Genomic DNA, 16704 nt, shown 5'->3' with positions numbered 1-16704 from the left:
CATCCCTCCCCTTTTAAAGAGAAGTATGTGAAAATGGCATATTGTACATTGTCATTAGGTCAATGTTTTCAATCATGTTTTGATACATGTATGAATAATATTTTGGGATGATATGAGCAAATTTGTCAAGATTCTGGATTATTCTTTTGAAAATCAAGTGTTAGTAAGAGACAACAGTTGGGTTTAATGCCTTGGTATTTCAGTATTATGAAGGATAAGACAAGTGTGAAGACTTCACAGATATCTACCACTTGTACCACTCGAGTGAGTATGGTTTTGAGCTACTTTAAGCAATATTCCAGCAATATCACAGTGGGGGACGCCAGAAATGGGCTTCACATATCATATCCATGTGGGGAATTAAACCCAGGTCTTTGGCATAATGAGACAAGACATTAACCACTAAGCTACCCCACTGCTGCTACCTATCAACCTACCAGTGATAATGACAGACCAGTATTATAACAACTGACAGTAAGTCTGAGATTCAAATATGAGATTCATGCTTTTTCTGTTTGGTGCATAACATCACATTCAGCAATATTCCAGATATATGATATGTCTGCGTCAAATGAAACTTATCAAATTAGGACCAGACAATCCAATGATCAATACTGGGAACAATGAACCACTCTGTCAAACCATAAAACACTTTCACCGAGTCACCAAGTCTGACCACACCCATTGGTCATATCTGACCACAAGCACTTAATGCATGGACATTTTAACCCTGACCTTCACAAAGAGCACAAGTGAAGTGTTGAGCCTTTGGCCACCTCGCCCTGTAAATATAACTGTGACGTGATTGTTTCAAGAAATAACTGTGTACTGACCTTGCCCTGCATAATATAACTGTGACATGATTGTTTCAAGAAATAACTGTGCACTGACCTTGCCCTGCATAATATAACTGTGACCTCTCCCTTTAAATATAACGTGATTGTTGCACGAAATAACTGTGTACTGACCTCGCCCTTATATAACTGTGACGTGATTGTTTCAAGAAAAAACTGTGTACTGACCTTGCCCTGCATAATCATCCTGATCGTGAGGATCGTGGACGAGTTTGTGTCGTTCTGCACCATGGTTTTTTCTGTTGCCATTACAAGGAAAACCACCAAGATAAAAATAAAGGGTTGTTGCCCCTTCTCTCAATCTTTGTTATCTGGAAGAAACAGAACAAAAGTTTAATGGGATATTCAAGAAAAAGCACATTCAGGATATAGCCCACTAAAATGGATACTAAAAGCAAAGAATTGAGTCGCATGATAACTGTGCGATGAATGTCACTGTCAGTATGAAACTATTCTCGACACCAACACAGAACGGCACAATTATGACAGATAAGAAGAGATCATATTTATAAGATATTTATTGCATGATTCGATGAAGGAACAGTGGCAATATTCTATAAACTACAAATATAAACACAGTAGGTATAAAGACGTAGAAATTCAAAGGTACATTCCACATATATAATGTTAAATAATATTTTTTCGATACATTCACACACATGCTCATGAAAACAATATCCAAAAATCACTCCGATCACTTGCTGCCAGAATTATTTTTAGCCAAATCAATTAACTGTTTATCCGTGTTCAAGCAACCATTGACAATAGTGAACAGAGAAAATACCTCATCAAATGTTAATCCAACAACTCTCTTTGTCTTGTGCAAAGTGTCAAAACATGTATGTCCTTATCAAGCCCTCTTGTTCAAATACTATCTGCCTAGTTCTCATGACTTGGCGAGCTGACATACATGGACAGCACCACAGTACCAGACAGGTCAACACGGTGCTGGTTGTGCTGGGACATTATATAAATATGGTTACCTCAGAGTTACATTCAGTAATATCACTTCTATTATTACCAGTTGATATTTAAGCTCATTTTTAACGATATTCAATGGCAATATCGATTCAGGGTATAACCCATTTATTCAATGTTAGGTAAAATTTATGACGTCAAAACAGCATGTCCTGTTTTATTAAAATCAGACTTGATGACTACGCGGTACCCCAAGGCCCCACTTCATTATGTCTGATTTAAACGATTTCTAAAATGTGAGATACAAAAGCATCTATCCTGAAATCCTTGTAATGTTGCATTTTGATAAATGGGACATAGATCATTGATAAATACTTCCATACTATTTGATAGTTTTGTTCATCATAACAAACAATTCTAGATTGACCTGACCTTTCTGAAAGTATTCACAAAAAAGTCATCAAATATGCGCACAGGCTCGTCCCCAAACTGCAATAAAGCAACACTGGATATTTTTTATTAATGTCCAACAGTAACATGTCCAGTGAGTCAATCCCAAAGCCAAGCTACCACACACACCATGAGTACCACCGATGATGAAAATCCGCGGTCACAAATCAGCATCCCTTTGATCACTGATGGAAGGTCATAATCGCATGACAGCTGAAGTGCTATTAATTTCAAAAACTGAAATTGAACAATACTGAAGGCAGGACATCACCTTCAACATTAACTACTGCTGTAACAAAAAGTGGAACCAACCTCCTATCCCATCAGAGAACTCGCAGCAATATTCTCACATACGTCCAAACTCGGCTCAAATATTCCATAATCTGGCCATACTGTCAACTGAGGCTCATGGAACCGACCATTCTTCCCAAATCAATGTCACCTAACTCTATAAATCTGAGCTTTATTAAGCATAGCAAATCTGCATAACAAATGTAGCCTGCCTGATTATATTGGCGGATCAATGGAATTTGGTAGGAAAGCAGCAGCACCGAGTCCAGTAATGGATAAATAGGAAAATGGGAGTGTGTGGAACCAATTAAGTGTAAGAGGAGAACTGTTGTGGACAGTTGATTGTATAGGAATGGTAGGACGGACCTTTTAGGAACCGATTAAACATGCTTGGGGCAGAATATAGAATCAAGTATTTAATCAAAGGGTAAATCTTGTGTTAACTTTATGTTTTATATAATCGTTGGCATCAAACCATTCAGCTGTTTATTTAATGCAATAACACATGTTTCATTAACCTCAACAGTTCTATAAACCTCTGCAAGTCTTCAAACAATATGAAAAATGAATGCCCAACAAGAACAAAGGACATAATTACATCTTTCTGAAATATCAACTGCTGTTGGACTTGTCAACCTTTTCATACAAAGTAGTATATTATTAATAGAACAGCATAAAGTAAAGTTTTCAATGCTAACGATCTTCCACAATGCAAAGTTGAGATTATCTTAGGACTGAAAATGAATTTTCACATGTGTGTGTGTGAGTATGGTTTTATGCCACTTTAGCAATATTCCACCAATATCACGGTAGGGGACACCAGAAATAGGCTTCACACATTGTATCGGGTTTTATGCCACTTTAGTAATATTACAGCAATATCACGGTAGGGGGCACACATTGTATCCCTTTTCACATCTAACTGAAACCCGGGAGTTATACTATTTATCATATAGCCATGTAAACTTAGGATAGTAAAACAGGGGTACAATACAAATGATGTGGTTAAATTCCGTATTCCACCCCAGATTCCGTATTGAACCCCTGCCGGTTCTACATTGCTATGCTATGATTTGTTTTATCAAGTAACAGATTAATGCAAGATGAGAGGGTATAGAATACTAGTACTCTTCAAACTCGTTTCTCTGCTCCCATGACATCTTCGAGTTCACTACAAAACATCCAAATGCACTAGTATGACGTTCTATATATTTATATGAACAGTACAACGCTAATTCAGAGTATAATCCACCATATTAAGTGTTATCACGTAAACCTAAGGGGTCTTGTCAGCAGTAGTCATGGATTAGGCAGTGGATGATGGTGGTGGTTCACGTGGATCAACTGACATTAAAAGAGCAATGTGTCATGGTCTGGATGGTAGCTGCCCGAGTTGCAGTTGCAGGTCCAGTCTGGCATCTGACGGCAACCACTGCCGTAAGCCAGCCAGCAACTGGACGCATACATCTCCACGATATTGATCTTTCAGTGATTGAATTCTTGTGATAAGTGACAGGAAATCTGGCAGAATGCGACTCAACAAGCGGAGATCCAGTGGACGTAATTAGCCACGCTGCGGCCATACTACCCTTTTCCTATCCTACAATTGGTAATTAATTTTCACCAGCTTTTGTCCCGAACTTGAGCATAGCGGACAGTTGCCATGACGAAGAGGTTTGTTTGAATGTCCGCGTCCTCGTTTTCCCATTTCTAGAGCAACTTTACGGAAATTGTGCACAGAGCTGTGGGTTATAATCGCAACAGGATCAATAAACATCAGGTGTGATTTTCACGGTGGGGACCTCATGTATTGATTGCTGTGTTTTTATATCCCACCACCTTTCAACCTCGCCAATCGACATCATACACAATCGGCCAATCAATCATGGAAAACCTATTCAGTGCACCATCAGGCAGGCGTAATTGTCTCCAAAGCGTTCTTCTCGCACCTCTAATGTGCATGAGCCAATTGAAAAGGCAATAATTACTTTGAAGAAACTACCACATCATAGAGTCTTGTTGAAAGAATACATTGGAAAGGGCTTGAAAATGATAGCATTCTTGCAGGCAAATGAGAGATAGCCATTGATGGAGACATTGTCACAGAACCACCACGCATGCTACAGGCTATAACAGCACTAACGCTGCTTGTGATACACCGTTTTTATAGAGTGTTGATCACGGTCCAAAACACACAGAAAACTCGGGATGAGAAATTCCATGTGAATAACAATTGAGAGCAGGAATCTGTCAAGTTATTATCATAATTAAAGAGACCAATTAATAAATAAATCCGGGGATAGTGGCCATTAACTAACTGAATGTCCCATCAAATATTCATAAGTAAGATTATACAGGTGACAAGGCTGAGAAAAGCATCACCACTAATGAAAGTCAAATATTCATGATAATCTTGAAACAGATTGTATAGATTGCAGAATTGTGAGGAAGTAAAACCATGAACGTAAAAACTATGACAAAGTCAAACATTTTTCATTGAGTAGGTCTATGAAACACAACATCAATTTAACATCAAAACCTAAACCCTACACCAAGACATTACTCCAAACAACGTGAGCCGCACTAAACCCATTCTTAGTTTTTTACATGAATGAAAAGAAAATATGATTACATGATCCGCGAATGAAAAACATAAATAAAAGCTTGTAAAAAGGTTGAGTCGAAAAACGAATGTAACACAGCTTGTAAAAACTGGCATGTCGACGAACTAATGTAAAATACTCACAGATGAAAGTAGAATGGATCTGTAAAGCTGGGCGGAAGGAGAGGATTGTTCAGCATGGGAGGAAGCAGAAAGAGAGCGCGATGGAATGGCTGGGGGGATGTTTCTTGCACTCAGAATGAAGGTTCGCTAACAGGCCATTAAAGATACCCGACGGCCACGAGCAGAAGCAGCACTGTCAACAGGCTCGACCTACGAACTGGCGACTATAGCTTGCAGATATGTGCTTAATTACCAATAGGGCTGGCTCTTCTACCCTTTGTATGTTAAATATATTCATCACATGTGGACAAAATATCCACAGATCGGTGAAGAAGAAAGTACCACTGTCATCAAGAATACACTCGCCAAATTTGTGTATGGTGAAATGAGAATGTCCAAAATATAAGTCATTAAGAAATGAACATAGGAGCCAAAAATTACATAATTCTCATCATTTAGAGTTATCTCCCTTTTGAAGGATGACACAGTGAGATATATTGCTCTTCCCAAGGCTGTCATGTGTTATTCAGGCTGAAGATGATCAAGAGAAATAGAGCTGGGAGATTCCTGTAACAGTGTATACACAATGCACCGCCCCATACAGCTGGGAATGACAAAAACACAACGGGAGATGTTAGCAAATGGCCAAAATATGAAGTACCAGGTGACAGCGATGGGTAAAAAGCACAAAATACAGCTTGGAAAGAAATAGTCATGAAAAAAACAGAGAAATAGAACCACAATGCCCCACATACGACTGAGAGGTTTAAAGTATTATGTGACATTCTCGGTGAAAGCCTCACTTGTGAGAACTCCAGCATCACCAATCACAGTTGTACTGCCGTGATGCAAATTACAAGAAATTTTACTAAATATGTGAATAATAATTACGTTCATAGAGACATCTACCAGTAATCCACTTTAAACATTCCACCATTTGCACATGTTCATTATTGTGTATGAGCATTTTCATTTGAACCAGTTCTTATGAATATTTTCACAACATACAAATAAATTCCCTTTTTTGGCATTGTTTCAATAACAATCACAAGGAAGTCTTTTTTTCCCAATAAATCTGAAAATGATCCAATCCTCATTTCCATACAATTGAAACTTTCAAGACATTTCATATAATTCAAGAGAATTCCCATTTCAAAAGGAAACGACCATATAGATCTTAACGAACAAAACAAATCAATCATTTCAATTTCGTCCTAGATATGATACTCCCACTTCCACCTAAGTGAGATCCATTGTGACTCATTAAAGTATGAAACCTATATGTCAAGAAGCATCTTCAAAATACAAGATCAGCTGCAGCATTAGCAACAAATTGCCATTACTCAAACAACTTGTGACTAGCCGATACTACCGCCCCCCCCTCCTACCTCCCATGTTGCTCTAAGGTGCATCATTACACCAAGTTAAAGAGGGCCTCATTAGACCCACAGCAATTGCTGATGATCAGAGAATGACATTTGGCCTAGGACAAGTCGTGACTACAAATCCATCTTCACTGTCATCAGCTAATCATGCCCGAACAATCGTCTTACATCACAGATGAAAGAGATGATTAGCAAGGTGATTAGAGGCCACAGTGGTGGCGTGTCCCATTCCATATGTCAGCTGGTTGGTTCTTCCCTGCCCATCACGGCATGATGCTTACAAAGGATGGATCATAAACCAGGAGCCAGTCGGGACAAAAGTACCCTCGATCTGTGCTAAGCCTGCGTATGACATGAGAGCTTCAGAATCAAAGAGGAGCAGTTTACCTACGGTGCTTATACTTATTGAGCATGGTGTAGAACAGCTAACTGTTCGGTGTTTCACAACAGACACCAAGCAGACAAACATGGGGTAGTTGGTGCTGTCAGGAATCATCAAGAATTAACGTCTGCTTCAGACGGGAATGAAACGATGCTGGTAATTTACTTGCTTTACTCCACTCACAATGGCTGATTTCTGTTGTTGCAAGACATGAGGGCCAACAGAAGGACACAGAAACCAGAGGCTGATAGCATGAGTATCAATTCACGCTGTCTTGACATATCACTCAAAATATCTGTTTATGAATATCCCTCAAATAACCAGTTAAACCATTCATACTTTGACAAGAATATGCCCATTTAAAGTTTGCATACTCTTCAGACAACATTTTGAACAGCCAATCCAATGCCAAATTAAAGAATCCACATCCAAATTAAAGAATCCAAATCCGAGGTCAGAGTAAAGAATCCAACTACCTGCAGCAGTTGGAGACATACTGAATACACATTCAAAGCACATGTTCTGGATTTCCAAGAATAACAACTGCTTGAAGAAACACAGAGACCTGGTCCTAGATACATATACAGAAGCAATGAGGTCCAATGATGTAGCGTGGATGTTGATGTACTAAGTACCACATCATAACCGAAGTCGGCGCCATACAACAAGTACATAGCATCACAGCACGTTAAGTCTCTGAAAGAGAGATGGCATATGATGTATTTACCTGTAAAATGAGCGTAGCAAGGGCTGGTGCTATTGTCTGGAAGATACGCCAAGGGCACTGACAATGACTAGTTTATGGCCCTTACATCCCCTATATATGCCAGTGATACGTGTATATTGGACTGTTATATCATCACTCAGACTGTGATTGGTCCATCATAAATCATGCTGAGACCAAGAAAAGACAACTTCTTGAAATGATTAGCTAATTAGCATCTCACTTATGTTTCATGCAACAACAGATTGTCCCACTCATTACCTCCCTCCCACTGCTTTAATAACTTGCAGGGGGTGAGGTATCATATTACCAGTGTGCACAAATAACCTACCCCTGCTGACAATTTACTCCTGTTACAGCTTCACCCACCCAAATACCTCATCTGTATGTAACCCTATCTGTTCCTTCAATGACCATCTCAGTATAACTGTACGTGGGACCCCTCAGCAGCCCTCCAAGATGCATGCTAAATCTCTAAATCATCATCATCATCATCATCATCATCATCCCTCCAAGACAATATCCCAAGGTGTTGGAACATCTACATCACTCTGTTCCACCTTCCAGAAGATAATGGTCCATTCAGGGACACACCAGTGGTCATGTCCATGTAGACCAAAGACCATTTTGAAAATGTAGTAAATGCAAACTAACTAGATTTCAGGACAAAACAAACAGTTCATCTTTTCATGAGTTTCAGACCGAAGTATCAGTGGCTGCCAAACCCTCTTGTAGTACACTTGTTCCTTGTAATAAACCACTCCCTCTTAAGTTTTTTACAAATTCTCTTGCTGCATTCAGTTTGGTTCCTCGATAGACACTCCCTTTGCACAGATTGCTAATCTTAGCCAGCTTCCAGTACTCTTTCCAACTTCACAACAAACCACACACAAACCCTTTCTTTGATGGACTTGCCTCAATTGCACATTGTTAAACCGTCCAAGAACATTGCCAATTTCTGTACCTCACCTCCTGATGAATTTGTTAAACCTTGAAACAAGTATATCTCCTCAGCATCTCCCCTGCTCAAAGGAACATACCCCCAAAACCCAAAACCCGAAACAAGCATTCCCCCTGCTTCTTCCCCTCCCATCTGCAACCCCTCCATCTCTTTCTTGTCCCACCTGCTGCTACAACACAAAACACATACCAACATGTACTTTGAACAACCATCCCAGGTGAGCCTTCCCACCACCACCCCTCCCCCACACACAAAAAAGGAATGAGGTATCCTTCAAAATCCCCCATCTCCCCTGGAAAATAGTTCATGGCAGACTTCCTTCTCCCAGAACCAAGCTCCAAGGCAAACCTTCCTCCCACAAAACCAAACTTGATGGTCAAGCGGAAGCCTCCCCCCTAAAAGCAAGCCTCATTGCAAGCCTCCCTCTAGACTTATGCTTAGTCACTGAATATATAATGTTATTGAAACAAATAAACCCATTTAAACTGAAAAGGAGACCCAGGGAGACCAGAGATTCAGAACCTGAACCTGGAGAAATCTAGACTTGCTTCATTTAGGGCTTTAGCATTGCAGGGAGGGATTGGTTGTAGGGAAAATAATGAAGTTCAGGGACTGTGAGACGGACTAGCCTCCCCCACCAAGCTCCATGCCGCATCCCCCAAGAGTCATGGTGATCGCCTCCACAGCAAAGCCACTTGAAGGGAGATGCTCTCTCTCCGATTACATGTGTGGTTATCTCTCACACACAACCTCTTAAAACCATGATCTAACAATCACCTTGATCAATCCTGAACAACTGACAAGTTAGTTGTATATTCTGCAGCCACCCGTCCCTAACTGGCAGTATGCAGCCAGTGGTTACACTGCACAAGTGTCTGTTGTCAGAGCTAACAGTACTGTATAATCTGTTGAATCTATTGAATGGTTTTCTGCCCCAGCCATTTTCTGTGGGATCATCCTTACTCTCAATAAAGACAATACAGGTGATATTTAACATTGGTTTACTTTGTATATTACTAACCTTTCTAACAGAATTTAATAGGACTGACTGACTGAGTTTGGTTTTACGCCGCTTTTAGCAATATTCCAGCAACATCATGGCGGGGGACACCAGAAATGGGCTTCACACATTGTACCCATGTGGGGATTCGAACCCGGGTCTTCGGCGTGACGAGCAAATGCTTTAACCACTAGGCTACCCAACCGCCCCCGAATTTAATAGGAAATAACAATAAGTAAATGTTGGACATTGTCCTACTTTTGGTCTATCACTTTTAGCGTGATAAGGGTGTAAGAATCAACATGTAAACATCACTTTATGCAGTAACCATGAAGTGTTTTATCAGTAAAATCTTATGATTTGTTCTTGATAAACAAATTCTAGAATGCTGTTGAAAAATTTATCTCCTAAAGAAATAATGATTTTGATACGTTTCAGAAAAATTATCTCCATTATTCCCTGTTTTTTGACCTGATGACTTCGGTTAACTTTAACCAAACATGTTAATCAAAAGAAATAATGATTCTGATAAATGTTCTTAAAAATGGTCTACATTATTTGCAGTTTATTAACCTGATGCATGTAATTATTGGAGAACCCAGTTGTATCAACAATGTATACCTGCTTACATATTTCTATGTGCACTGTATACATAGAATGTTTGATTTGGGAACGATAAAAAATAAATAAAACAAAAAACAAAAATAAAACTTCTAGAATGCTGATCAAACAATAATGTTGGTTGGGATGTTTGTAAAAGATTTACAGATAAACAATCATATTTGTGAAAGATTTGCAAACATATTAACAAACGTGTTTATCTTTCAAAGTTTGTGATAGAAATTATTAATTTATAATGCAATAGGTATTAATTGAGAAATGTCTCCCCTAAATGTTCCTTAACTGATCAAATAGTCAGACATCATCACAAGATATTATCACAAGAAACAAACTTAGTGGCTGGACTCCTAGGTAATGCATAGACATACCAACTCAGCCATCATGCCAAAATCCTGCTTTCATCAAAACAATTTGATTCATAAAATACTTGTAGTTTCTATTATTTTCTTATCTGTATCAACTGGCCACGAAACAAAACTAAGGTAATTTGGTATTATCCAAGATTGTTATCATTCAGAGATAACCTGTTTATATTTTCACAACTTGTTATATTTATTATGTACAACATTATGTCACTATGTGAACCTATATATGCATTATGGAGCAGCGTTAATACAAGCCATTTAGGCTTGTTTGCCGATCATTTTCGTTCATGAATAAAATATGTTTAAACCAAAATCCTCCTACAACACGAATCTCATGTGAGAGCTCTAATAATACATTCAAACAGGCTAAAATAATGTTGAAGTTACATAGCCACAACTGTTGTAAAAAAGGCATTCAACGCATATTTGAGCTTGTTTGGAAAATTCTTCACCCTGTAAAAAAAGTAACAAAACCTCTCACCTTGTTATACAAGCCACGAGTAGTGACAGCGGAAAGTTAAGCCGTGCCCCACCCCCAATCTACAGAGATATTAGGTTACTTGTGTGTCTCAACTGGCTAATGTAGAAAGCAGGAGTGATTGTTTACCCTCCCTAATACACAAACAACCCGGACAATTAGGAAATGCCATAAAAACACCGGCCACCTGTAAAAGTGTTCTTACCCCCTTCGAGAACAATGGCTGATTGCTTGCTCGAAATCATTTCACCTGAGACTGAAACATCTAGTTGTAACGAGCTGGGTAAGTACTGAAGTTATGTTTTCACAACTCAAAACACCTCGGTTAAGTATACTCAACTTAATGGTTTTTCACAGGTAAGTCGTTAGGAAAGAAAAGGTGACATTTCAAATGTGTATTTGATGCTACATCAGATAAAAGACAAAGTTTGCTGATGTTGTTTTAGCAATCGTAAGAGCTGTCATTTACACTCCAATCATTGTTCAGGTATTTTAACAATTTGTCCTTTCTACATAGGTGTGAATAAGTATTTAAAAACATTTCTAGGAAACAATTACAGTACAGTAAGAAACAAGGAAATTATGCCCCCTTTTGTGTATTGTAATCACAACCAATCAATGTGTACATCAACCTACTCTCTTCAACTCACATTACCATCTCAGTGTACATCAACTCATCTATTGTATAAACTCATTCTGCATATTGTTTAAATCACCATCACTCTGTACATCAACCTACTCTGCTCAAATCACTAATTAGCAATCCAATCCATATCAACCTTGTCAATTGTATATACACACTATGCAGCTATGTATATATTCTCCATGTTACAACTCTATGTATCACTTGCTTGGTAACCTACACTCATTGCAATAAAGAAGTTGACTAGAACTTGGTTTTCCTTCTACTATCCAACTTCTAAAATGCCTCTCAAAGAAGGGAAATTATCACCGACATATCACTCAAATGTAAGTTTCATGGAGGATAGTATGAAATATTAATTTACCAAACCAAAACTAAACTCCAGAAGTGCTAGTTATATCTCCAGCATTATTGCTATCATCAGCCAAATCAAATGACTTCATTAAATAATTGTTTAATGCAGCTGAATGGATGATTCTTGAACGCCCTTATTGATTTATCAAGCTGTCAATATTCCTGTATTTTGTTCAGTATTACAATAGTGTTTGAAAAGGTCATTCATGGGAATTGAGGAACCACATGATTTGAGGGGAGAGCATTTTTCTTACTCCATATGTACACACCATAATATATGACAAGGATGAAAGAAAACTTTACCTTTCTGCTATAAAATAATCCAAGACAGTACACTTTCAACACTGCATTACCTGAACAGGTGTACTAGGAACAGCTGATTCAGGACCTAATCTACATGGACTGATTAGATTATCAATGGGGACTCCACCAGGTGCCACTTCACACTCTAACCAAAACATCAAGACTATGACATCTGCTTCTGTACCACACACGAGCCTTGTCGTACATAATCACAAAACAATCTGGATACATATTCAAATATATATTCACAATCAGGACAGTGTTTAATTAACTGAAGAATATGTAGATTAATTGACATAATTCCTGCCTTTTCTGGCCAATATTCCTGATACATATAACAAAATCCTGATCACAGACCCGAGTGTGTATCTTTGTCAGTATTTGCCAACAATACAAACATATCAACGGATTGTCAGAAAAATATTAAACATTAATGTGTCCAACATATTTTCTTTGTTTTACTTCTGTAAATATGCTCAAAGCATTTACATATCTATGTAAACTGACTACGGATGTCTACCAAACTGCCTCTATTCCATAATGAATTTTGTTTTGCAACAGATATATCTCCTATCATCTTACTGAAAATTGTATCTGTAAGATATATTTTAGGCAAAATTATTTTGTTTTGTTCGTGGAACAATTCTCCTTTTTTCCTGTTCGAGACATGTCTGTAAGCTGTAAACAAAATACCTTCTTAGTAATTTCATGTTGTCTCAGTTAACATGCAAATACTAGAACAAGTCAGTAATTACTGTACCACTTCCTATTACAAAACATGAACTCAAACCCATACACATGAAGTTACCTAACCAGTCTGTGAGCAGCCATCTGTCCACTACCTCCAGGTTACATCATCCCTCCTTAACACAATATCCAGTACAGAGCAAGCACAGCTTACACAATACTCACAAGCATACAGCAAGTCAGCTGGCCATGCATTCAATCAAGGGGTAATTAGCACGGTGAACAATGTCTATGGGAGCAGGTATCTAGACAGCAGCAGCATATCCCTGTGGCCTGTGTCCTACATGTGCCTGTATCAGGCTTTATCTGCTATCCTGCAGTGACCATGCACCATCTACAGCAAAGCCTCTAGCCCCAGATAAGACTTCCTCTGAAGCCGAGAAGGAAGCGCACCAGGACACGGCTCCTCTGGTAGCTGTGCAGTAATCTCGGCCAATTTGTTTTAATTGAATCTGGCCGGGGCTGTAGTCGATGGGAAGCTATCTTGTTGGGAGGATACAGGTATGAATGGTGCTCGGTTCCAGCGGGAACTTAGGAGAGGTGAGGAGAGCCTTGACCCATTCCACAGAACAGTCTTAGCTCTATAACGAACTACAGATTCAACTATGTAAAAGAATGGGGATTTCATTCACAATGAATGGCGCTGAGATTGGATATGACACTGGTTAGCTTCTTGTGCTCTGGCATATTCCAAGGCTATCAATCTACTTGTGAATTTCTTTGTAAACATAAACTTGACATGATTTAACCAAACTGTGAAAAAAAGAATGCACCAACACTGATGAAGAGGCTATTAATACATCAATTCACGAGTGGAATTTGTTAAACCCTATTTTCCTCACCTACATTAGGTAATACAAATCTCTCTATTTCTCTTGCTCTGCCCACATAAACAGGAGTAATCTTATGCAGAACAGTATATCTCTCACCTATAACTTGTCAAGCTTAAATTCTACACTCATAGCCCAGCTTTTGCAATAAATGCTCCAAGGAAGCGTAAAATGTAAAATTTATTCCTCATGTACTTCCTCTCCTAAATTCAATTCAGAGTCTTTACTTAATAACCCTTGCACTGATCATCTCTGACATGTATAAAATCATCCAAGACAAGCTTCTAGTAAAACTAACGGCTGCATCACTACCAATCTGGGCAGGTTGGTTGACAGAGGCCACGTGGCTCGGACCACTAAATTGACTGCACTTTTGTTGAAGGAGCACTGACAGACACATGACTGGAGAGCAGTCAGCTCTTTGATATTTCTCTCATCAGGGTGACACAAATTGCCAACAAGCTGTTAAATACATCGACTCCAACCCCTTCTCCAGCCCATTCTTACCCCTCTTCCAGTCAGGTTGTCTTCCATTCTGTGATAGTAGCCAGCTGGTACGAGGAATTTACATGAGGAAGGGAGGAGCTCATTCACGAGATTTATGTTCATTACATATTTCATTATCTTGTTTATTTATGAAACCATTAGCATCTGGAAGGGATGGATTCTACAAAGCCTTTGAACTTGGAATCTCTGACAAAGCCAGATTTATGGAATTTTAATGTTGGTAAACACTACAGAGTGTCACAAACAGTCTGCTTTCTGTATTGGATATGGAAATATTGATGAAAAAGTTTCTAAATGGAAATGATTACTCTGAACAATTTCTTTGAAGGTTTCTCCAAACACATTTCAAACACATGATAATCAATAGGAAAAAAGTTACCAAAACTATTTATACACCTCTCATCATCAGAGAAAATATTTTTTTAACCTGGTTCCATATCACAGGTAAATAGATGATTCTAGATACTACATCCCTTCCAACAACTCTTGTATCACTTACATGTCTGACCAATTTGTGTTACTATTGTACCATTATCACTGATCCTGTGTGTGTTTTGTTACAATCATTTTTTTGGGCAAAGAGAACATTCTTCTTCTTGTAATGGTTAGGTGATGATATGTTCAGAAGAAGTGTTTGAGTTGGTCTGTCAACACTGGTGCTGTCAGTCAGTCTGTCAGATGCTGGGAGGCACCATCGCCACGATGCTGCCCGATTTGCCAACTTCCTGCAAGGCGGCCTGCTAGAGAGAGGTGTCTGGCATGAGGATTATTCCAACAGTGCCATGATGACAGATGTATGGAAACTGTACGTGGTCAAAATACTCCACAGTAACAAGATTTCAATGTATGGCAACTGCTTCCAGACACAATTCTTTTTCAGGCCAGTAGGATCTGGACAGCGGGAGAGAGGAAATGGTGGAAACTATTTCTGCAAATCATATCTTTTGTTTATCTAACAAACAATAACATCTGTTTCCTTAATTAATTGTTTTTCACTCATGCCAAGGAACGGAATCTGTCGTAAATTTAGAATCAGGGTCCATAAAGCAGTAGATAGGGGCAGTGGGAATCTCATTAATCCATCCATGCATGTCACTAATTAGATGACGAGGCATTAGGCTACGTTTAGAGTCATAGGAATAACATTTCCATATCAACATCACAGTCTTCAGTCTTTGTGGAAGCTGCAGCACCTAAGATCGCTTACTTTGTGTGCTGGCGATGAGGTGCCACACTCTGACAGTGTGTGGTTGAATCCCAGGTGCGACTCAACCCCAAAAGAACTATAATCTGAACTTTACTGAAAAAAATGTAATCCAAAATGTAACATGTATATATTACTATGAGTGACATTGTTGGTGGGACGAGGACTTGAGCACAGTGTGATTGTTGTCCATCAGAGTAGGTTTAACTGCTTTGAGACTTGTTCATATGTATACCTTATATGTCTTTCATATTCCTTCCATAAATATACTGACACATGATCATCTCCACATTGCAGCATTCCCGGCCAAATCAGGACTGTGATCAAGTTTCTTCTCATCACTTCTTCCTCTTAAAGTTTTTGGCACAGTTTGTCACAACACAATTGAATCCACAACCCAAGGCCACGAAAGTAAGGAGTTACCTACACACATCCACTCTAAAGAGAGCTCCATGCTTTCCTCTCAGTTACACATATTTCCATTGCTTCCCTTGAAGAACTCTTCACAAGATGGAGGTCACAAAATGACAGGAAAATTGCTTCAGCCCAAAGCATCTGATGAGTTCAGGAAAGTGAGCACTTTATTAAATACAGAAACTCCTTGTTTCAATAAAAACATAAGCTGATCCAAATGGTGGCTGACTTTAAGTAATTGATGTTCTAAGTGAACACTTAGGAGGCATCAAAACCTCTCAATGTTTATACCATGTGCAATTGCTTAATAACATTTCTCTCCAACTTCAATTCATCTGTTACCCATTTGTCAGGAAAGATTTAACTTGGAACATAATATCTAACACTGATATATTGGATTTTAACTAGTAGGGTTTGACAGATTAGTTTTGAATTCTCATAATCATACTAGTTCTGTTTTACCACGATGGCATCATATTCTCATCAGCCGACAGTTCTTACAACCAAAAACATAGAGAGCATCTCAGAACAGGACTTCAGGCCAGTTT

At 38.8% G+C, this 16704-nt stretch overlaps 1 protein-coding gene across 13 annotated transcripts in view; it reads right to left on the bottom strand.

The window, feature by feature from the left end:
• The window catches only part of LOC124291154 (poly(rC)-binding protein 3-like), a 380920-nt gene that overhangs the window by 42923 nt on the left and 321293 nt on the right, over positions 1-16704 (bottom strand). For 10 of the 13 annotated variants that reach the window (XM_046728080.1, XM_046728097.1, XM_046728129.1 and 7 more), the window contains one exon: positions 1023-1165. In XM_046728080.1, coding sequence (XP_046584036.1) covers positions 1023-1103 — 81 coding nt within the window. In that variant the 5' untranslated portion in view covers positions 1104-1165. Of the gene's footprint in view, positions 1-1022; positions 1166-7732; positions 7756-13366; positions 13492-14130; positions 14144-16704 lie in introns of those variants that run through there. The other 3 variants (XM_046728123.1, XM_046728116.1, XM_046728137.1) reach the window with 3 other exon arrangements.

The sequence above is a fragment of the Haliotis rubra genome, unplaced genomic scaffold (assembly GCF_003918875.1).
Source record: "Haliotis rubra isolate DU_JTF1 unplaced genomic scaffold, ASM391887v1 Scf113, whole genome shotgun sequence".
NCBI lineage: Eukaryota > Metazoa > Mollusca > Gastropoda > Lepetellida > Haliotidae > Haliotis > Haliotis rubra.
This window is presented reverse-complemented; position numbering and strand designations above follow the sequence as displayed.